The following is a 23,170-nucleotide window of genomic DNA, read 5'->3' on the forward strand; positions in this document are numbered from 1 at the left end:
GAAATATGGAAGCCTGGTTAAACTAGCCAGTAAGGGGATAAGAAAGAAAGTTAACTGGATAAGGCACTAGTTAAGCAAGAAAATTCTAATGGCTAGTCAACAGAATACAGTGAAGGTAAAGAAGCCAGGTTGATGCTCAAAGGGTTAGTCGGAGTAACTTTTTGAGTTACCCAAGAAAACCTGGGATTTTAATATTTACCCCTCCCCTACTCTCCCATTCCCCATCCTTAACCCCCTACCCCAGCTGACCAGTTCAATTTTCTCTGGCTAATTCATTTATCGGCACAAAATTTAGCTGGATAAAAGACACTGATGGAAGCATTCCGGCGTATGGTTCACTTTGAGCTGGTGTGTGTTGATATTCAGCACTACCCGGACAAAATTAGTCAAGCAAATCTGGTCAGAAAAATACATGCCTTAAAGTTATCCAGATAAAGTTATTTGGGCGTATTCAGCAGAACATTTATCCATGTATGTTCCACTGAATATCACCCTAAGTATTCTGCTCACTGGCATCACTGAATATCACCTTCACGGTGCCTAAATGTAGAAACCTAAATTAAGCCCCTAAGTTAACACCTATTTTTATTTTATTTTTATTGAAACTCAGGAGCCTTAACTTTCAACTAAAACTCCTAAATTTAGGACTGTTATTAAGTTTCCAAGATTTAGGCCTCTACGTCTGGTGCCTAGTGCTGAAAGTCAGTGCTAATCACCTAACTTGTTTTCTGCTCTCTAACTACACCTTTGTATCCACCCACTTTTTAGGATCCTAGTGAAACTGGAACCTATATTTAGGTACTCAATTGTTGCCTGCTCAGTTATTTTTTGGATATAAATTATTTTATTAATAATAATAATAATAATAATAATAATAATAACAATAATAATAACAACTCAGCCCTAGTAAATGTTCAAAAGGCCAATTTAGGAACCTAACTCCCAAAGAGGTCGATTTTAAAAGTGTTGCTCACGCAGAAATGGCCATGGCTGCGCATGAGCAATGTAGATTTTAAAAGCCACTATTTACACGTGTATAACCCGTGCATATGCCAAAAATAAGGGGGTGGGGCCATCAATTAACACACATAACTCTGTATTTTAAAAGTGGAGGCCGCAGCTTGTGATGGCTTATTATCTGCATAATTTTATGGCTGCTCCTGACAAGGAGGTTTATATATCTCTCATTTTGGAGCTTATAGGACAAGGTGAGAGGATTGGGTTAACTTGGGGCATGCAGATGAAGAACCAGAGGGGTCTGGAAGACCTCGATATTGACTGGGCAAACTGGTGGACTAATTGGAAAAACTGGGAATATCGCTTGCACGAGCATGTTTTAAAATCCGCTTACATACGTGTGTTAAATCCAGCAAAGTCCTATGGGATATACACAAAGTAGGTTTTCTCAAGTAACCTCTTAAAATCAGGAGCATACTTATGCATGGTAGGTGTATTTTAAATCATACGCGAGCAAGAGCGAGCAAGATTTAAAATTCTAGCGTATCTCCACTCATGCACCCATAGATGCGTGTTTTAAAGTTACCGTCGAAGTCAGGAGCTTCGATCCTTTGAAAATTAGCCTCTCTGTGTTTATTAGTAGCATTCTGTAAGCTTCTGAGGGGAAGATTTGCCTTTTTGCAGATGACACAAAAATCTGTAACAAGGTAGACACACCCAGTGAGGTGGAAAAAAGAAAAAAGGATCTTGGCAAAATTGGAAAAATTATAAAGAGTTTAGAAGCTGTCCTTCAAAGCAAAAAAGTATAAAATTGTGCATTTGGAGCACCAAAATCTATTAGCTACTTATCAGTTAGAAGAAAAAGTCCCTTGCAATTGCCAAACAGGAAACAGACTTAGAAGATAAAGACTAATTGGACTATCCAGTCTATCCAATCCACACTGTTAAGGATATATCCCAGCTGCTGGTCATAGAAGCTTGAATGCTTGTAGTTTTTGTTGATTCCCTCATTGATTCTTAACCCTTTATTGTTACGCCCATTGGTCACAGACTGCTGCGACCACTAATGCTCACCTCTTTCTTTGCTGCATTGACACCGTTGGGGAGAGTGGCAGCCTTCACCAGCTACTGCCGACCTGCCTGGTGTTCCTGGGATGGCGTGGGCACTGCCGACTGCCATCCTGCCTTTGGGATCACTTAGGTGCGTGCACGGGCTAGTTTTAAGCGCGTCATGGCGGGAACCTCGGGATGACGTCTTCACTCAACGATACTTAAGCCGGCTGGCCCTGCCTACTGACGACTTGGCAAAGAGTTCCCTCATTGCTGAATCCACTTCGCTCACTACGGACTTCCCGTTCCAGTTCCTGCACATTTGGCGTGAGATGCTCTGGATACCCGCTCCTCGGGGGCCCTTTCTCGTCTCTGGCTATCCGCTCCTCAGAGAGCCTTCTTGCCTTGGACTGCTGCCTATCACCGTTCTCTGAGGCTTCTGCTGGAACATTCATTACTGTGAACACCTTGACTCTACGGACCACTACTGTACCATCTGTAGTATGGAATCCTCTCCTGTGTGCCCCGCGCTGCGGGCCACTACCATAACATCTCTAGTAAGAGAGATGGTGTACCTCATGCTGTGGACCTCTACTGTACCATCTCTTGTGGGAAACCCTCACCGGTGTACCCCATACTGCGGGCCACTACCGTACCATCTTTAAGTGAGGAACCCCTTCAGTGTACCCTGCGCTGCAGGCCACTACCAAATCATCGCTGCAGGAAAACCTCATCAGTGTACCCCGCTCTGTGGACCATTACCGGATCTCCACTTCTGAGGTATCCCCTCTGGGTATACCCCACCATACAGACTTTGTGACTTTCTCCTGCACTCCCCGCTTCTCGGGCAGTGCCTTTCTATCTCTCTAATAAAGACTCTATTCCACAGCTGTGTCTGATGTCTGCTGAGACCTCACCTCCCAATGGTGAGGCTCACAGGGCTCCTCCCTGTGGGCGGTACCATCTCTCACCTCAGCCCAGGGCCCACATACCTACAAATCCTAAGAGATTGCCAAGTACATGGACCCGGCACAGGTCTCAGCAATTTAGGCCATCCCTGACCTGGCCCAGCAAATTACAGAACAGCAAAAGGTATTAGAGACTTTGGCTAATGCCATAAATCAATTGAGTAGTCGGCTGGATTCTGCCTCAACGCCTGTCAAGCCAAGCCCTGCTCCACATGCGTCACCATTCTGGACTCCAGTGCCCTTGCCAGCATCTCCTCGTTTCGCAGGTGACCCCTTGTTGTGTAGGGGCTTTTTGAATCAGTACAGCATGCACTTTTCTTTACAACCTGCATACTTCCCCGACGTAGTATCCAAAACTACATACATCCTGTCCCTCCTGGACGGAAAAGCCTTGGCCTGGGCGTCACTCCTTTGGGAGCGAATGGATCCGATCCTCAACGACTTGCTGGGCTTCCTTGCCTTATTCCGCTCCATATTTGACGACCCCGGTCGCAAGCCGGATCTACACTCCTGCATCTGCAGCAAGGTGCCAGGTCACTGACCGAGTATGTCATTGAGTTTAGGACTCTTTCCTCAGAATTACACTGGGACCTGGGCTGCCTGCGTGCCATATTCCTAGAAGGTCTAAGCTCATGCATCAAGGACGAATTAGCAGCACGAGAACTCCCTGAGGCCTTGGACTCCCTTATCGACCTCGCCCGTCGCATTGATCGCTGTCTGCGTGAGCGGTCACATGAAGCTAGAAGATCCAAGAGAATGTCTTCGGGTGTTCCTCGCATTCGCCCAACACCTATCACCCAGACTGTTCCTACACCCAGCACTGAGGAAGAGGAACCGATGCAAATGGGTCACAGTCATCTATCTGCTAAGGAGAGGCGGCTTCGGCAAAGATCAGGTCTTTGCATGTATTGTGGACAACTGGGTCATGCGGTACCCTCCTGTCCACTCTGTCTGGGAAACTCCCAGGCCTAGGATCTGCTGGAGGACTCCTCCTAGGCCTGACCAAGCCATCTCCTCCGCTAACACTGCCTGTCTCGATTAACTCGGACGCCCAGGAATTTCACACCCTAGCACTGGTGGACTCTGGGGCCGGTGGGAACTTTATACTTAGACAACTTGTGGAACACCTACGAATCCCCACCGTCCAGACACCTACGCCACTGCTACTGCCTTCTATTCATGGTGAACCGTTACCAGGCGAAGTTACCTTTTCCACGGTCCCCATCCAACTTTGCACTGGGTCATTTCCTTCTTGGTCCTAGATAAGGCTATATACCCTGTGGTGCTTGGACTGCCATGGTTACAAGTGCACACACCACAATTCGATTGGAGCTCTTTACAACTGTCCCACTGGGGCAACTCCTGCCATGGAAAGTGCTTGGAGGTCGTGTCTTTTATGCCTTGCCTAACCACTACAACATCCCTTCCGGGTGTTCCACGTCTCTTTTAGAGACGTGTTCTCCAAGAAAGCCTCGGACATTTTACCACCTCACTGCTCATTTGATTGCGCTATAAACTTATTACCCAACACTGAGCCTCCCAGAGGAAGGGTGTACCCACTTTCTCTGACTGAGTCCAAGGCCATGTCCGAATATATACAAGAGAATTTGGCGAAAGGCTTCATTCAGCCTTCTAAGTCTCCTGCTGGAGCCGGGTTCTTTATTGTGGGAAAAAAGGATGGCTCCCTCCGGCCGTGCATAGATTACCGCGGCTTAAATGAGATCACCCTGAAGGATCGCTACCCATTGCCATTAATCTCTGAACTTTTTTGACAGGCTCCATGGGGCCAAGATATTTACTAAATTAGACCTCAGAGAAGCGTATAACTTGGTCAGGATACGCCGGGGTGATGAATGGAAAACCACATTTAATACCTGCGACAGCCATTTTGAATATTTAGTAATGCCGTTTGGCCTCTGCAATGCCCCGGCAGTATTTCACAATATGATGAACAAAATCTTCAGAGATATGCTGTACAACTGTGTAGTGGTATATCTAAACGACATTCTGGTTTTTTCACAAGACCTTCACAGCCACCACTTAGACGTCACCAACATCTTACAACGCTTGAGGGATAACCAGTTATATGCCAAACTGGAGAAATGCTCCTTTCTCCAGGAGTATGATCCCTTTCTGGGCTATGTGGTCTCTAGCCAGGGGTTCCAGATGGATCCACAAAAGATTAAAAATATTCGGGATAGGCCTCAACCCTCAGGTCTTAAAGATTCCTGGGTTTTACTACTACAAATAGTTCATCCACCGTTATTCAACACTGACCACCCCACTCACAGCTATGACTTGAAAGGGAGCCAATCCCTCCCAGTGGTCATCTGAAGCCGTGACCGCCTTCCAAGAACTCAAGGAGGCGTTCCTATGAGAACCGTGCTTACGTCACTCAGACCCCCAACGACCCTTCATCGTCAAAGTAGACGCTTCAGACGTTGGTATTGGTGCAGTCCTCAGCCAGCATTCAGCCAATCACACCTTGCACCCATGTTCGTTTTTCTCCCAACGCTTCTCTCCTGCAGAGCGTAATTACGGAATCGAGGACAAGGAATTACTGACAATTAAATTAGCCTTCGAAGAGTGGCGCCCCTGGCTTGAGGGAGCGCAGCACCAAATCACGGTTTACACTGACCACAAGAAACTTGAGTACTTACACCATGCTCAACGCCTTAATCACAGGCAGGCCCGCTGGTCTCTATTTTTTACCCGTTTCAATTTCCTCTTGTGATCCCAGCCAGCAAATGAAAACACCCGAGCCGATGCACTCTCCTCTTCGTTTACCACGGAAGATGTTCCAGATACTCCACAGCACATCATCGACCCAACGAGGGTGCTCCTCTCCACCACACACACGGTGCCAGCTGGGAAGATGGTGGTTCCCCGACCAGTCAGAAGGAAAATCCTCAGATGGGCAAATGACTCCTTGCTTGCAGGCCATCCCGGACAAGCTAGAACACTTGCTACTCTTCAAAGGTTCTACTGGTGGCCAACTATGAAAAAAGATGCTCAAGCATATGTAGAATCATGTCCCACTTGCGCCCATCAGAAGCCGCTGACAGCCTGCCCTTGGGGGCTCCTTCAACCACTTCCTGCACCTAGTGAGCCATGGACACATATAGCCATGGATTTCATTGTGGATTTTAGGGATGTGAATCGTTTTTCAACGATTAAAATTATCGTCCGATAATGTTTATATCGTCTTAAATCGTTATAGAACACGATACAATAGAAATTCTAACGATTTATCGTTAAAAATCGTTAAATCGTGTTAGTGCGCACTAACTCGAGTTAGTGCGCACTAACTCCCCGTTAGTGCGCACTAACTCCCCGTTAGTGCGCACTAACTGAAAATGATACAAATAAACACTTTCCAGGTCACTGAAGGTCAGTTAGGAATGAATATGTGTTCCTATTGGCTGGCTGCCCTCTTATCTATTGATGTTACCAAGGTTACCACTGAGGTGATGGTTGGGGGGATGGGAAATGGAACTGGAAACTAACGAACACCAACAGAAAATGAAACAAAGTGTTCACACTTCCCAGGTCAGTAAAGGTCACTTAGGAATGAATATGTATGTATGTATTCCTATTGGCTGGCTGTGCTCTTATCTATTGATGTTACCAATATGGTTGGGGGGATGTGAAATGGAAACAGTTGGAAGCTTGACAAAAAAAGTAATGTAATGATCAGCACTCACGTGACTAGAACTTGTTTGTTTATTATTTTTGTTAGCAGGCACCTGAAATGCTAGTGCATGTTGAATTTGCCAATCACTGTGCATTTTAGAAAGGTGGTCCTGGCTGGAACTGTACACAGTTCAAATATATGTAATTGATTGTTGGTAAGTGTATTTTTTAAGTAGCCACACTGGCACCAGTATGTTTACTTTTCCTCCTACTTAACTCACTAGCTCAGCTTTGTAAGAAGGGCTTCTCTGCTTGTGTGTTGTTTTTGTTTGGTGTGAGGAGAGCAGAAACATCAGATCTTTATTCAATCTACTACAGTCATCTCTTACAGTGCCCTATCCCTATTAATACCAGGAGTGTTGTGATCTTCCTGCACACAGTGCCCTAACCCTGATACCAGTCTGAGACAGCTCCCTCCCTGCATTACTAGTGAGAGGCTGGCTTCACAGACAGGGGGGAGCTGCCTGACCCTCACTCCTGACTTCCCCCATGTCCCAGCTAGTGAATGGTGTGTGGGTGAGGGGGGGGGGGAGGATGGTGAAGTCTGAGACAGCTCCCTCCCTGCATTACTAGTGAGAGGCTGGCTTCACAGACAGGGGGGAGCTGCCTGACCCTCACTCCTGACTTCCCCCATGTCCCAGCTAGTGAATGGTGTGTGGGTGAGGGGGGGGGGGGGAGGATGGTGAAGTCTGAGACAGCTCCCTCCCTGCATTACTAGTGAGAGGCTGGCTTCACAGACAGGGGGGAGCTGCCTGACCCTCACTCCTGACTTCCCCCATGTCCCAGCTAGTGAATGGTGTGTGGGTGAGGGGGGGGGGGTGGATGGTGAAGTCTGAGACAGCTCCCTCCCTGCATTACTAGTGAGAGGCTGGCTTCACAGACAGGGGGGAGCTGCCTGACCCTCACTCCTGACTTCCCCCATGTCCCAGCTAGTGAATGGTGTGTGGGTGAGGGGGGGGGGGAGGATGGTGAAGTCTGAGACAGCTCCCTCCCTGCATTACTAGTGAGAGGCTGGCTTCGCAGACAGGGGGGAGCTGCCTGACCCTCACTCCTGACTTCCCCCATGTCCCAGCTAGTGAATGGTGTGTGGGTGAGGGGGGGGGGAGGATGGTGAAGTCTGAGACAGCTCCCTCCCTGCATTACTAGTGAGAGGCTGGCTTCACAGACAGGGGGGAGCTGCCTGACCCTCACTCCTGACTTCCCCCATGTCCCAGCTAGTGAATGGTGTGTGGGTGAGGGGGGGGGAGGATGGTGAAGTCTGAGACAGCTCCCTCCCTGCATTACTAGTGAGAGGCTGGCTTCACAGACAGGGGGGAGCTGCCTGTCCCTCACTCCTGACTTCCCCCATGTCCCAGCTAGTGAATGGTGTGTGGGTGAGGGGGGGGGGTGGATGGTGAAGTCTGAGACAGCTCCCTCCCTGCATTACTAGTGAGAGGCTGGCTTCACAGACAGGGGGGAGCTGCCTGACCCTCACTCCTGACTTCCCCCATGTCCCAGCTAGTGAATGGTGTGTGGGTGAGGGGGGGGGAGGATGGTGAAGTCTGAGACAGCTCCCTCCCTGCATTACTAGTGAGAGGCTGGCTTCACAGACAGGGGGGAGCTGCCTGACCCTCACTCCTGACTTCCCCCATGTCCCAGCTAGTGAATGGTGTGTGGGTGAGGGGGGGGGGAGGATGGTGAAGTCTGAGACAGCTCCCTCCCTGCATTACTAGTGAGAGGCTGGCTTCACAGACAGGGGGGAGCTGCCTGTCCCTCACTCCTGACTTCCCCCATGTCCCAGCTAGTGAATGGTGTGTGGGTGAGGGGGGGGGGGGGTGGATGGTGAAGTCTGAGACAGCTCCCTCCCTGCATTACTAGTGAGAGGCTGGCTTCACAGACAGGGGGGAGCTGCCTGACCCTCACTCCTGACTTCCCCCATGTCCCAGCTAGTGAATGGTGTGTGGGTAAGGGGGGGGGGGAGGATGGTGAAGTCTGAGACAGCTCCCTCCCTGCATTACTAGTGAGAGGCTGGCTTCACAGACAGGGGGGAGCTGCCTGACCCTCACTCCTCCGGGGTATTGTGATCTTCCTGCACACAGTGCCCTATCCCTGATACCAGGGGTGTTGTGATCTTCCTGCATGCAGTGCCCTATCCCTATTAATACCAGGAGTGTTGTGATCTTCCTGCATGCAGTGCCCTATCCCTATTAATACCAGGAGTGTTGTGATCTTCCTGCATGCAGTGCCCTATCCCTGATATCGGGATGTGTGCAAGAAGATCACAACACCCCCGGTATCAGGAATAGGGCACTGTGTGCAGGAAGATCACAACACCCCCAGTATCAGGAATAGGGCACTGTGTGCAGGAAGATCACAACACCCCTGGTATTAGGGATAGGGCACTGTGTGCAGGAAGATCACAACACTCCTGGTATTAATAGGGAGAGGGCACTGTGTGCAGGAAGATCACAATACCCCTGGTATCAGGGTTAGGGCACAAGTTCTAGTCACATTGACTGATCACATTACTTGTTTTGTCAAGCTACCAACTGTTTCCATTTCCCATCCCCCATATACTGTCAGTAGGAAACTTGGTAACATGAATAAATAAGAGGGCAGCCAATAGGAATACATATTCATTCCTAAACTGACCTTAACTGACCTGAAAAGTGTCAAATTGTATCATTTTCAGTTAGTGCGCACTAACTCTCCGTTAGTGCGCACTAACTCCCGTTAGTGCGCACTAACTCGAGTTAGTGCGCACTAATCGGAAAAAACGATTTTTAACGATTTTTTAACTAAAAAATCGTGCCTAAGACGATTTTCTTGCCCTGCCACACGATTTCTATCGTTAAGACGATATGGAAAACGATTCACATCCCTAGTGGATTTATCTCCATTCAGTGGCAACAACACCATCTGGGTCACCGTGGACCGCTTTTCGAAGATGGCCCACTTCGTGGCATTACCTGGTCTACCTTTAGCTCCTGAATTATCAAAATTATTTATTCATCACGTCTTTCGCCTCCAAAGACTCCCAAGACACATCCTCTCTGATCGACGGGTGCAATTTACGGCGAAATTCTGGAGGTCATTATGCAAGAAATTCGACATATCCCTGGACCTCACATCAGCCTACCATCTGTAGGCCAATGGCCAGACAGAGAGGACGAACCGTACCTTAAAGCAGTTTCTCCTGGCATATGTGAACTCTAGACAGAGTGACTGGTCCGATTTACTCCCCTGGGCTGAGTTTGCCTTAAACTCCCACCAGTCTGCTTCTACTGGATCATCACCCTTCCAAATTGTTTACAGACGCCAACCTCTGTCTCCTCTTCCTGTACCTCTGTCTGTGTCGTCTCCGGCATCTCAGGCCTCTGTACCTGAGAACACCAACTCTGGGAACACACCAAACAACGTCTACAGCAAGCTGGTCAAAAGGCAAAGAAGTTCTACAATGCCCATCATCAGGCAGCTCCTCAGTTGAACCCCGGAGACAAAGTGTGGCTCAGCATCTGCTTCATCCACCTGAAACTGCCCTCAACTCAGAGGCCAGATACATCGGGCCTTTTGCAGTACTTCGCCGCCTGGGTCCAGTTACTTACAGCCTTGGTTACCCACTTCACTTAAGATACACAACACCTTCTACATCTGACTCTTAAAGCCACTCATTCTGTCTGAGTTTTTGAATAAACCGCCTGAACCCCAACCTCTAACTGCTGAAGAGGACATCACGTATCAGGCTGAGGACATTTTGGATGTGAGGAAGCGCAGAAGGTGTTGGGAATATCTCATCTCATGGGAAGGATTTGGCCCTGAAGAGAATAGTACTTGTAGCTTGGATTGGCCACTGTTGGAAACAGGATGCTGGGCTTGATGGACCCTTGGTCTGACTCAGTATGGCAATTTCTTATGTTCTTAGTTGGGAGCCTGCAGCCAACATCCTCGACAAGGAACTGATCAAACAGTTCCACACTTCTCATCCAAGGAAGCCAAAACTCGCAGGGAGGGGCCCTAAGAAGGGGGGTACTGTTATACTCGGTCGCAGACGGCTGCGACCACTAATGCTCACCTCTTTCTTTGCTGCATTGGAGAGATTGGCGGCCTCCGCCAGCTACTGCCAACCTGCCTGGTGTTCCCAGGACGGCATGGGCGCTGCCGACTGCCATCTTGCCTTCGGGATCACTTAGGCATGCACGCACGGGCCAGTCTAAGCACGTCATGGCGGGAACCTTGGGGACATCCCCTCCGGATGATGTCTTCACTCCACGATACTTAAGCCGGCTGGCCCTGCCTACTGACGGCAAAGAGTTCCCTCATTGCTGAATCCGCTTCGCTCACTACGGACTTCCCGTTCCAGTTCCTGCACATTTGACGTGAGATGCTCTGGGTACCCGCTCCTCGGGGGCCCTTTCTCATCTCTGGCTATCCGCTCCTCGAGGGCCTTCTTGCCTTGGCCTGCTGCCTATCCCTGATCCCCGGGGCTTCTGCTGGAACATTCATTACTGTGAGTACCTTGACTCTATGGACCACTACTGTACCATCTCTAGTGTGGAATCCTCTCCGGTGTACCCCGCGCTGCGGGCCACTACCGTAACATCTCTAGTAGGAGACCTCTTCGGTGTACCTCATGCTGTGGACCTCTACTGTACTATCTCTTGTGGGAAACCCTCACCGGTGTACCCTGTGCCGCGGACCACTACCATACCATCTTTAAGTGAGGAACCCCTTCGGTGTACCCTGTGCTGCAGACCATTACCAGATCTCCACTTCTGAGATATCCCCTCTGGGCATACCCCACCGCCCAGACTTTGTGACTTTCTCATGCACTCCCCGCTTCTCGGGCAGTGCCTTTCTATCTCTCTAATAAAGACTCTATTCCACAGCTGTGTCTGGCGTCTGCTGAGACCTCGTCTCCCGATGGTGAGGCTCACAGGCCTCCTCCCTGTGGGCGGTACCATCTCTCACCTCGACCCAGGACCCACATATCTACAAATTCTAACATTTATTTTATTTATATGCTGCTGTTTGGCACTTCAAACCGGATTATTTTCAGGTACTGTAGGTATTGAATGAGTAGACGAGCATGTAAGTTCCCATAATAAAATCACACCCAGCATCCCTGACCCATTTCTTACCACCAAGCAAACATAACATAATTAGATAATGTCAACAGATAAAGACCAAGTGTTTCATTCAGTCTGCCCAGCAAGTTGCTTATGGTAATAATTGCTGCTCCATGCAGATTATCCCCATGCCCTCTGATAAGGGTAATAACTGCAGTTCTGTACAAGTTACCCCCATGCCATATGTTAAGGGTAGTAACTAGGGATGTGAATCGTTTTTTGACGATTTAAAATATCGTCCGATATATTTTAAATCGTCAAAAATCGTTAGAGGCGATATTTAATAGGAATTCCCCCGATTTATCGTCAAAAATCGTAAATCGGGGGAAGGGGGAGGGGAAGCGGGAGGGCGGGAAAACCGGCACACTAAAACAACCCTAAAACCCACCCCGACCCTTTAAAATAAATCCCCCACCCTCCCTTAAATTACCTGGGGTCCAGTGGGGGGGGGGGGGGTCCCGGTGTGATCTTTTACTCTCGGGCCTCCAGTGCGTTGTAGAAATGGCGCCGGCGCTACATTTGCCCTGTTTTTTGTCCCCCGACGTCAGGAGCGTAGGAGATCGCTCCCGGACCCCTGCTGGACCCCCAGCGGGGGTCCAGCAGGGGTCCGGGAGCGTACAAAATGGCGCCGGCGTATGGCGTGTGGCCGGCGCCATTTTGTACGGGAGCGTATGGCCGGCGCCGGCATATGGCCGGCGCCATTTTGTACGGCAAAACGATTCGAGTGCAGGAGGTCGTTCCCGGACCCCCGCTGGAATTTCGGCAAGTCTTGTGGGGGTCAGGAGGCCTCCCCAAGCTGGCCAAAAGTCCCTGGGGGTCCAGCGGGGGTCCGGGAGTGATCTCCAACGCTCCTGACGTCGTTTTGCCGTACAAAATGGCGCCGGCCATACGCCGTATGGCCGGCGCCATTTTGTACGGCAAAACGATTCGAGTGCAGGAGGTCGTTCCCGGACCCCCCTGGACTTTTGGCAAGTCTTGGGGGGGTCAGGAGGCCCCCCCAAGCTGGCCAAAAGTCCCTGGAGGTCCAGCGGGGGTCCGGGAGCGATCTCCTACGCTCCTGACGTCGGGGGACAAAAAATAAAATGGCGCCGGTGCTACCTTTGCCCTGTCATATGACAGGGCAAAGGTAGCGCCGGCGCCATTTCTACAACGCACCGGAGGCCCGAGAGTAAAAGATCACACCGGGACCCCCCCTCTGGACCCCAGGTAATTTAAGGCATTTTGGGGGGGTTCGGGAGGGTGGGGGATTTATTTTAAAAGGTCGGGTGGGTTTTAGGGATGTTTTAGTGTGCCGGTTTTCCCGCCCTCCCCCGATTTACGATTTACACGATATTTAAAAAAACAAAACCGCGACGATCCGATTCCCTCCCCCCCCAGCCGAAATCGATCGTTAAGACGATTGATCACACGATTCACATCTCTAGTAGTAACTGCCTCTCCATGCAGTTATCCCATGTCTTCTGTTAATAGTAGTAACTGCAGCTCTGTGCAGGTTATCCCAATGCCTTCTGTTAAGGGTAGTAACTTCCATTCCATGCATGTTACACCTCCCCCCATCTCTTCTGTTAAGGGTAGTAACTGCCGCTCTGTGAAGGTTACCCCCATGCACCCCTTTCTTCATTTTCAACAAATAGCCTCTAGGCATTCACAGTGTTTATCCCATGCCCTTTTGAATTAATTTTCTGTTTTCTTCCTCACCATCTCATCTGGGAGGACATTCCAGGCTTCTATCACCCTCTTTGTGAAAAAATATTTCCTGATGTTTGTTTTGAGTTGTCGCTCCTGAAGTTTCATTTTGTGAACCCTAGTTCTACAGTTTCCTTTGCAACAGGGAATGTTTGAAGTTCGTATATCATTAATACCTTTCAGATATCTGAAGGTCTCTATCATATCTCCCCTGCACCTCCTCTCCTCCAGGGTAAATGTATTTAGATCCTTCAGTCTCTCCTCATAATTCTTCTGATATAGACCCCACACAAGACTACTTCGATCCTGTTTCTATCCTGAACACAGAACTCTATGTGAAGCCTGTCAAACAGTTTCATTAGCTGAACACTCCTGCTGCTTTGTAATCTATATACTGAAATACATATTTTTTTTAGTATACACAGTACAGTACTTTGAATAAATATACTACTACTACTACTAAAGACAGAATTATGAAGAGAGGCAAAAAAGAAGATGAGTGGCTCAGATAAGAACAGCATTCTCTCTCTCAGTGAGGGGATTTTCTTTTATTATTTTGGACCTTCTTTTTCAGTTTTCATTTTTTTTTTCTGGGAATATAATCAGTGTTTATTATAATGAACAAAAAAACAGGAGAAAGATCAATGGGAAAAAAATTAAATAAGCTCCATTGGTTTTTTCCTCCCCTTTTTCTGTGTTACGATGAACACTGATAAATTCCTAGGGGAAAAAAAAATTAAAAACTGAAAAAGGAAAGTCCCTAATTATAAAGGGATAGCATTAACCAAACCTCGCTGCATCACTGTCTTATTTAGTCTGAAGAGGTCCAATGACGAGAAGGAGCAGAAGATCGCTGTGCTGGAGGAGTCCAGAGCTGCAGCTCAGAAGGAGTCTGGAGAGCTGCGGGCGAGCCTTCGAGAGGCGGAGCGGTCCCAGATAGAAGCCCGCAGGGAGCTACAGGAGCTCCGCAGACAGGTAAAAGCTGAAGCCAGCACCTCACCCAAAGTCAAGCTGGGTGTTGGGAGGGCTAAGGAGGAGAAGGAAGAACAGACTTCCCCCCTCACTGTCTTACTCCATCACTGTTGATTTTCACCGTTCTTCCCTAAAGTCTAGTCCTTTATTTTTGCTCCCGTGTCTTTGTCACACTGTGCTACTTTATTTTATTTATTTATTTTTATATACCGACATTCGATCAAGAAGTCACATCAGTTTACATTCAGGTACTGTAGGTATTTCCCTATCCCCAGAGGGCTTACAGTCTAAGTTTTTGTACTTGCCCAAGGTCACAAGGAGCGACAGCAGGTTAGCCAATCCCATCCGCATTTTGGATTACTACCCACATCTTCTTTATCCTGTTTTGGTTTTTTTTTCTAACATTCAGTTTATTTTTCTGCTCTGTGCCTGCACATGTTGGATGTGTGAATAAAATCTGCTCTGCTGGTAAATAGTAAAAATATTTACTTGTGTAATATTGGTTCAGAGACTAATTGTGTTTCATTTATTGCCCAAGAAACTCAAATTCTTCTCCACATCTGCTGACCTCATAATAACAGGTTTGCAAAACAAAATAAAACTAAGTCATTCTCCGGTTCTTTCACATAATTACAGATATATGCTGATTTAATAGTTTATATTATGGCTTGCCAAACCAGTTCTGGTGATCCCATTGAAGTCGGGTTTTCAGGAATATCTCCAGTGATTATGCATAAGATTAATTTGCATTTATTGAAAACCCTAGTGTCAGTGTTGTCACTGGCTTCATGACATAAGTGCAGCCCCTGTCTCGGGCATGGGGACACCCTGGGAAGGTCACGGATTACACAAGGCCCCGTGACCTTCCCAGGGTTCCTGCACAAGGGGGAAAAGACAGTTTTTTCAAGGCCCTTGTGATTTTCTTCTTCACCCAGGGGCTCTTCCTTCCTTCCTGCACACCAGTCCAGCAAAAGTCACAAGAAAAAAAAAACCAAAAACACCACACATACTCAGAAGCTGTTCAAACTATAAAGAGGTAGATACTGAAAAGATAGCTGGCTTGGAAAGTTAGCTGAGTAAACATATCTGGCGAACCAATCCAGGATATTCAGTGGCGTGGCTCTACCACTGAATATACCCAGAGGATGTGGTTATGGCAGTTAGTGTAACTGGGTTTCAAAAAGGTTTGGATAAGTTTCTAGAGGGAAAAAAAATCCATGAACTGCTATTAATGAATGAGCAATAGTAGCTCAGGATCTATTTGCAGGGGAGGCTCACGATAAACTGCTGCCTGAGGCGAAGGATGCGATGGTGCTCCCCCACCCCACCCCTCCCCACCCCCACAAGGCACGGCACAGCTCAAATCATCAAGAGGGCCAAGGGTGGGGGCGGCTCATTTTGGCCCTTTTGATTATTTGAAATGCAGCAGAAGGCGGATTGCAGGGTCAGAGTTCCCAGAGGAGTGGCAGATAGAGTGCCAGTGATAATATTTCTAGGAAGCTGGCAACCCTGCCAAACTCGCAGCAGCCCTAAGATCTGCTTCCCACCTTTTCCCCAGCGTTTGCCCCTGGAGGAGATGGGTGAATGATGGGGGGGCTGTGTGTGGTGCATGCTTTCTGGGCCAGTCCAAGGGCATTAAGTTCCCTGGGCGATTCTTTCAGTCTTGCAACTCACCTCCCCCTGGCCCTTACCACACACACGCACACAATTTAAAATTATGCATTTATAACAGATTGTACATAAAAAAGGATTTTCAAAGCATAGTCTTCTGAAGTAAAAATCTCACAACATGTATATTATTTTTTACATACATTGCTTTGGTGCCAGCCACAACAGTGCATGCAAAAAAAGACACTTGGAACCCATATGATGATATTTGTCATATTGTAATGCATGTTGGGTGTGGGCTTGGCCGTTAGAAAACCATAAGTAAACTCAATTATAATACAGTAAACCTCTCATACCAAAAAAGCACTTGTTGTCATTGTGGATCCTTGAGCCGGGACGGGGATTAGCGCTACCACAGAGGGACAACCCTACGTGGTTCCCGTCACCGGTAGGTGGAGAAGGTGAGGTCAACCCAGCTGGAGTTCCACCTATACCGGCCCTCGTTCCCCGCAGGTTGAGCCCTTGGGTACCGGGGCCGGTAGGACTTAGGTGCGGGTTGCCTTGGTGAAGCAGGAGAGACGAGGCGAAGACGTGGTCAGGAGTCCGGGTCAGGGCTGGCAGCGGAGATGCACTACGAGAGTTCGGTCAGAAGATCCGGGGCAGGCAGCAGGCAAGCAGAGACGAAGAAACCAGGCCAGGGGTCGAGACGGGCGGCAGACAGCGAAGACGAGAGACAAGCCAAGAGATGGAACCAGGAGGTCAAGCCGAGGAGGGATGCAGGAACTGGAGTACGAAGGAAAGAGCGAGGACCGGAGCTGGATCAGGATCAGGAGCTGGATCAGGAACTTGATCGGGAGCAGGACTTCAGGCAGGAATCAGGAGCTGGATCAGGAGCAGGTCTTCAGGCAGGAATCAACGCAGCAACTAGCACTCCGAGGAGACGACCTGTTGCTAAGGCAAGCAACAGAGGACTGAGGCTTGGTTTAAATAGCCCTCCCTCTTGACGTCATCAGAGAGGGCTGGACCAGAGTTTCCCACCCTGGGCCCTTTAAGAGGCGTAGCCTCCCACGCGTGCGCACCTAAGGAGAGCTCTGCAGGAAGCAGGGCGGCGACGTTCAAAGCCGCATGGCATGCACACAGTAACAACCCTATCTATGAAAAGGCAATACTTGCAACTGTTGACACCAGGCCTTAAAACTTCAATACACCTCCCATTAGGAAAACAACAAGCTAAACTTCTATAGATCTTTACACAAACCACACACATCTAAAGAAACTGTGCAGAAACCTCACCTCAGTCACACATGCAGAATACAGACATTCACTAAATATACAATTAAGTGTGTTGCGGTTTGATGCTGCTGGAGAGGATAGTGGACCCTTGGGCCGACCTACCTATGGAGACAGGGTAGGCTGGGAGGCGGAGCCACAAGCTAGAAGGGTTCACCCAGGAACCAGGGACCCCCCCGGGAGGAGCCTGTAGGGTCCCGGGTCCTTGGGACTGGGAGCTGTTTGCAGAATGTCCAGAAGGCTGTGGTGGGACGTAGGCCGGGACCGGAGCAGGCAGAGTGAATAGGATGTCCAAAGTACCCGGAAGGCTGGGGGCCAGCTGCGCAGAGCCGAGGGCCGGCTGAAGGCAGGGCAGCGGGCGGCTGCGGAGTCAGTAGCAAACCGGAGTCAGAGGCAGGCAGTGGGCTGAAGCGGGGTCAGAAGCAAACCGGAGTCTGAAGCAGGCTGCAGGCTGAAGCGGGGTCAGAAGCAAACCGGAGTCGGAGGCAGGCTGCAGGCTGAAGCGGAGTCAGAAGCAAACCGGAGTCGGAGGCAGGCTGCAGGCTGAAGCGGAGTCAGAAGCAAACCGGAGTCAGAGGCAGGCTGCAGGCTGAAGCGGAGTCAGAAGAAAACCGGAGTCGGAGGCAGGCTGTAGACTGAAGCGGAGTCAGAAGCAAACTGGAGTCAGAGGCAGGCAGCGAGCTGAAGCGGAGTCAGAAGCAAACCGGAGTCAGAGGCAGGCAGCGGCCTGAAGCGGAGTCAGAAGCAAACCGGAGTCAGAAGCAGGCAACGTGGAGATCAACAGGAACGCAACTGGAAGCAACTAAGAAATTGTGAACCTCGTTGCAAGGCGTTGAGAGAGAGTCTGAACGCCGGTTATATCGGGAATCGGGCGTGACGTCAGCCGCGAGGGCGGGGCCGGGCTTCCGGGAGCTGGGCGCTCAAGATGGACATCCTCGCGCACGCGCGAGACCGGAGGGAAGCAAGCCCGTAATGGCGGCCGCCACGTGGAGTGAGAGAAGCCCCCGGGGTCCGGAGCGGGCGGAATGCGGCGACTACTGAAGCGGAGGTAGGCGGGCCTGAGCCCTAACAGAAGGGAAGCGGTCGGGACCGCAACAAAGTGATCATAAAGTATAGACAGATACTTGCAGACAAAAACTGAACTGGAAACTACAAGAAGCCAGACTCTATGCAGTACAACAAAGGAAAAACAGAATCAGTACCCATCCTTATAAAACATAAAAGACTGACCCATGTTAATATCATCCCTTAATTTCGTCATCCCTAGTTAACGGCATCCCATAATTCCAGTGTAAAGACATCACTCTATTATCTTATTCATCTTCGACTTAACTCAGCCCATGACTTCATTCAGACTTGGCTTTAATGTTGTATATTATGTAAAGATCCTTTGTAAATGTGTTTTTATCAATTGTCCCACTTTCTTCTTCTTCTTCCTATTCTCCCAGTTGTATTCTTCCCTGTTTATTGTAACTACAATTCCTGCACCTGTTTAGTTGCTCAAGTTCTCTGTTCAACGCACGACTTGTTAAATGTAAACCGGTTTGATGCGACCCCTGGTCGTGAAAGCCGGTATAGAAAATAGCTAAATAAATAAATAAATAAATAAATAAATAATAATAAAATCAAGAAATATAATATATCAATCATAATAATAAAAACATACTACTAAAGAAGAATACATTTTTCAAAACAGACAACAAATAGATCATTCTCATAAAATATTTCACTAAAATATTCAAAACATCGGACACTTCAAAACACCACCTAAGAATTAAAAACAGTAAGAATAAAAAAAAATTCCATGCTCTCCATACCTGGTCAACTTTGATTTCCAATCACCCCAAGATTTTTGTGGATTAGTGGGGGAATGGGGCTGCACACAAACCTTTCCCCTCTCAAATACACTTTCACACACATAGACTCGCACTCTCTCAGATGTTTCCTCTCGCACATGCACACCCACAATCATTCTCTCTTCTCCTCCTCTGGAACTCACAAACAGAAGCAGCAGTTTCCACCTTCTGTCCATATAACAGATGAGACTCCTCTTTCTTCCTGAGGTGTGGGCTGATGGAGCTCCTCTTCCTTTCTTCTGGACACATATGCCGGCACCACTCCTACTCCTTATGGCTGCAACAATTCCGCCTTTTCTTCCCACCTGGGCAAGCCCATACAATATAATTTCCTTTAACAGGCCCACACAGGCAGGAAGAACAAGGAAGCACAATCGTCACAGTCCTAACACAGCTGTGCTGCCCCAAAACTGGAGCATCCTAGGCAGCTCTGCACCCTCCCCCATACATTCTTGCTCCCTCTCTAATTCCCACCCTTTCCCATCTTGCCCTCTCACTCACCTCTTCTCCTCATGCACATCCCCTTCCCCCCTCTTATTCACCCCTTTACCTTTTCTCACATAGCCCTATTCCTTTCACTCTCCTCTCACTCACCTGCCTTTTCCTCCCCTCCCTTCTCACTCAAGCACCTTCCCTCACTCACCCCTCCCTCCTCTCCCAGCTAATTCACTCCTCTCTTCTCACCCCTCCACCTCTCTCCCCTTCTCTCCCCTTCCTGCTCATTCACCCATCCCACCCTCTTTCATACCACTTCTCACCCTCTTCCTCCTCCCCAATCATTGACCCTCTCGTCTCACCTCTTTATCCTTTCTCCTCTCTCATCCTTTTCCACTGCTTTTTCTCACTCAGCCCCCTTCTTTCTCCCTCAGGTCCTGCACAAATTAGGCTCCTCTGCAGACCCTCGGGTGCGTCATTGAGCTGCAAGGTGCCAGGCTCCTCTACAGTCCCAGGGGAGAATGCCCGCTGACACGGTGCTTCTCTGTAGGCCCGCGGGGGGGGAGGAGAACCTGCCGGCACGTCATCAAGCTGCGCTCCACCAGGCTCCTCTACAGGCCCAGAGTGGGGGAACCACCATGTGCTCATCACTTCTCTGCAGACCCGCAGGGGAGTAGGAAGCCCTGCAGCTTGTCATCTAGCTGCGCCATGCTCTTTAGACCCTCGGGAGGTGGGAACCTCTGTGGGTGGGTCATGAAACTGCACAGTTTGAAGTTCCACTGTAGGCCATCAGGGGTGGTAACTCTGCCGCTATGAGGCTCCTCTGTAGGCCCACAACTTGCTGTGTGTCACCCTGGGGCTCTTCTTCTAGTCTTGTCTCGTGGCAAGGTGAGGCAGTTGCCACAGGAATGTTTTGTGGGCACTTTTTTGCTGCTCCCAAAATGTTGCCACCGGAGGTGGTCGCCTCATAGAACTACCCCTGAATGTTTGGGTTCTTGCCAGGTACTTGTGACATGGATTGGCCACTGTTGGAAACAGGATGCTGGGCTTGATGGACCTTTGGTCTGAGCCAGTATGGCATATCTTATGTTCAGATAATTTTTATTTAGCTGGATAAGTTATCCATCTGATTTTAGATCTGCTTGATAGCAGGTCTAACTTAGCCGGAAAAGTAGTTACTCCCTGTTTGCTGCCTGCCCCAACCTCTGGACTGATTTCTGGTATCCGCTGCCTGTCGCCTGTCCAGACCCTCTCCTGCCTTGGACTCTCTCTCTCTCTCGGCTACCCTAGGGACCCACCTAAGACCTGGCGGCTGCCAGAGCCCAAGGGCTCAAGCTGCAGGGGAGGTGGCTAGTAAAGGCAAAACTTCAACAGGACCGTCGGGTCCATAGCCTCAACAACCTGTAACGTATCTGGTATTGGTGGACCCTTTGTGCTGTGATGTGGTTGGCATTGCCTAGTGGGTGAACCCGCTAGGCAATGCCAACCACATCACAGCACAAAGGGTCCACCAATACCAGATACGTTACAGGTTGTTGAGGCTATGGACCCGACGGTCCTGTCTGCTCTACAAGCAATTCCTGGTATAGCTAACCAGATTCAGCAGCAGCAAGGCTTTCTGGATCAAGTGATAGGGGTCATCGAGAGGCTTGCGGCTCAAATGGATGCCCTGTTGATTCTACCATCTACCCCGGTTCCTTCTGCAGTCCTTCCACTGTCTGGGCCATCTCCTGCTTTGAGGCCTGCTCCACAGCTATCACTGCCACATAGCTTCCATGGGGATGCTAGAGAGTGCAGGAGCTCTTTCACCAATGCCAGTTCTCTTCCTCACAGACAAGGCCAAGGTTACCATATCTTGTCCCAGTTGGGGTGACCCGCCAAGGTTGAGCCTCCCTCCTTTGGGAAAGAGATTATCCTCTCCTGTCCAACCTAGATTGGTACCTGAGGGAATTTTGCCTAATCTTTGGTGAGCCCAGCTTTAACTCCTCGGCTGCAACTGAACTCCTCCACGTACATCAAGGCGCCAGGTCAGCTGGTAATTATGCAGTCCACTTCTAGACACTGGCATCGGAGCTCCAATGGAGGGAGGATAGACTGACTGCCATCTTCCACAGGGCCTGTCCGAACACAATAAGAACAGGACCCATCGGCCACCTTGGAGAGACTCATCAGTTTGGCATTCCACCTGGATTTTTAGTTCCAGAAATGGGCAAGAGACAGGGGTCTGTCTCAATGCCCCACCTGTGTGACTTCCAGTTCCTAGCGTTGTGTGACTCCCGCCAGAGCCCTGGAGCCAACAGGTCCACCAATGGAGTCCATGTAGGTGGACCATCTCAGGATCTCACAGAGGAGAAACAGAGGTAGAGTTGCCTCAACCTTTGTCTATATTGTGCCTGCCAGGGGCACTTTGCAGCTAGTTGCCCGACTATGAGGGAAACTCCGGGACCTTGGGCTAGTGGGAGAGGCCACCCTAGTTCGACCCAGCTTCATTCTCTAAAGTCTAGTTCTAGTTTGTCTATCCATTAAAAACATCCAGATCCACATGCAAGCCTTCCTGGACAAAGGCGCAGCAGATAACTTCATCGCAAAAATATTAGTACGCCAAAATGGTATCCCTGCAGAGCAGATGGGAACAACGTTCACCATATCATCATTCTTGGGCGAGCTTTTGCCTGGTCGAGTTACTTTGCCCACCGTGCCCCTACAGATGCAGACCAGCCTGTTCCATTGGAAGCAGATCAGCCTATATGTTCTGCCAAAATCCATCAATGGGATTATCTTGCACCTTCCCTGGTTGATGCAGCACCAGTCCCATATCGACTGGAGTATTCTGCAAATTTCCAGATGGGGCGCTTCCTCTCATATGTACTGTGTATCTCCAGCTAGCTATCCCTCTCGCTCGAGCGATGGTTCCAGAACTACCCAGCCTGCCTTCGCAATACTCAACCTACGTAGACGTCTTCAGCAAGAAGCTGAAACTCTTCCCCCACACTGTTCCTATGATTGCTCCACTGAACTCCCCCGAGGGAAGATGCAGCCTAGGGGGAGGGTTTACCTTCTGTCCACTCCAGAGACAGAAACAATGTTGCAGTATATCCAAGAGAATTTGGAAAGGGAGTTAATTTGCCTGTCTTCATCCCTCGCTGGTGCTGGGTTTTTCTTTGTGGGAAAAAAGGACAGGTCACTCCATCCTTGTATCGACTATCGTGGACTCAATGCTATCACCAAAAAGAACCACTACCTCTTGCTGCTCATCACCAAGTTTTTCAACCGCCTCAGGGGGGATGCAGACAGGCCCGGAGTGACCGGTTATGCATACCGTGCATTTGCATGGGGCAGCACATCCGGGGGGACAGAGGGTCAGCAGGAGAGGCCACAGGGCTGCCAGGAAGCCTAACTTGCCAGAGGCTGAAGAAGAGAGACTGCAGGCCACTGGCGCTCAACCCGCCGGTAGATGAAAATGAAAGGCCCATAAGCCTTGGTGGAGCTCATCTCACCACAGCCCAAAAACAACAGGAGGCCCGTGGGGTCATGGTGAAGCTCATCTCAC

The 23,170-nt window shown here is 49.4% G+C and overlaps 1 protein-coding gene across 1 annotated transcript in view; it reads left to right on the forward strand.

Annotated features, from left to right (window-relative positions):
• CROCC2 (ciliary rootlet coiled-coil, rootletin family member 2) overlaps window positions 1-23,170 on the forward strand; it is a 505,095-nt gene that overhangs the window by 387,381 nt on the left and 94,544 nt on the right. The window contains 1 exon segment of the mRNA XM_029616014.1: window positions 14,275-14,434. Within this exon segment, the coding sequence (XP_029471874.1) occupies window positions 14,275-14,434 (160 nt within the window).

This window comes from Rhinatrema bivittatum, chromosome 9, assembly GCF_901001135.1.
Source record: "Rhinatrema bivittatum chromosome 9, aRhiBiv1.1, whole genome shotgun sequence".
NCBI lineage: Eukaryota > Metazoa > Chordata > Amphibia > Gymnophiona > Rhinatrematidae > Rhinatrema > Rhinatrema bivittatum.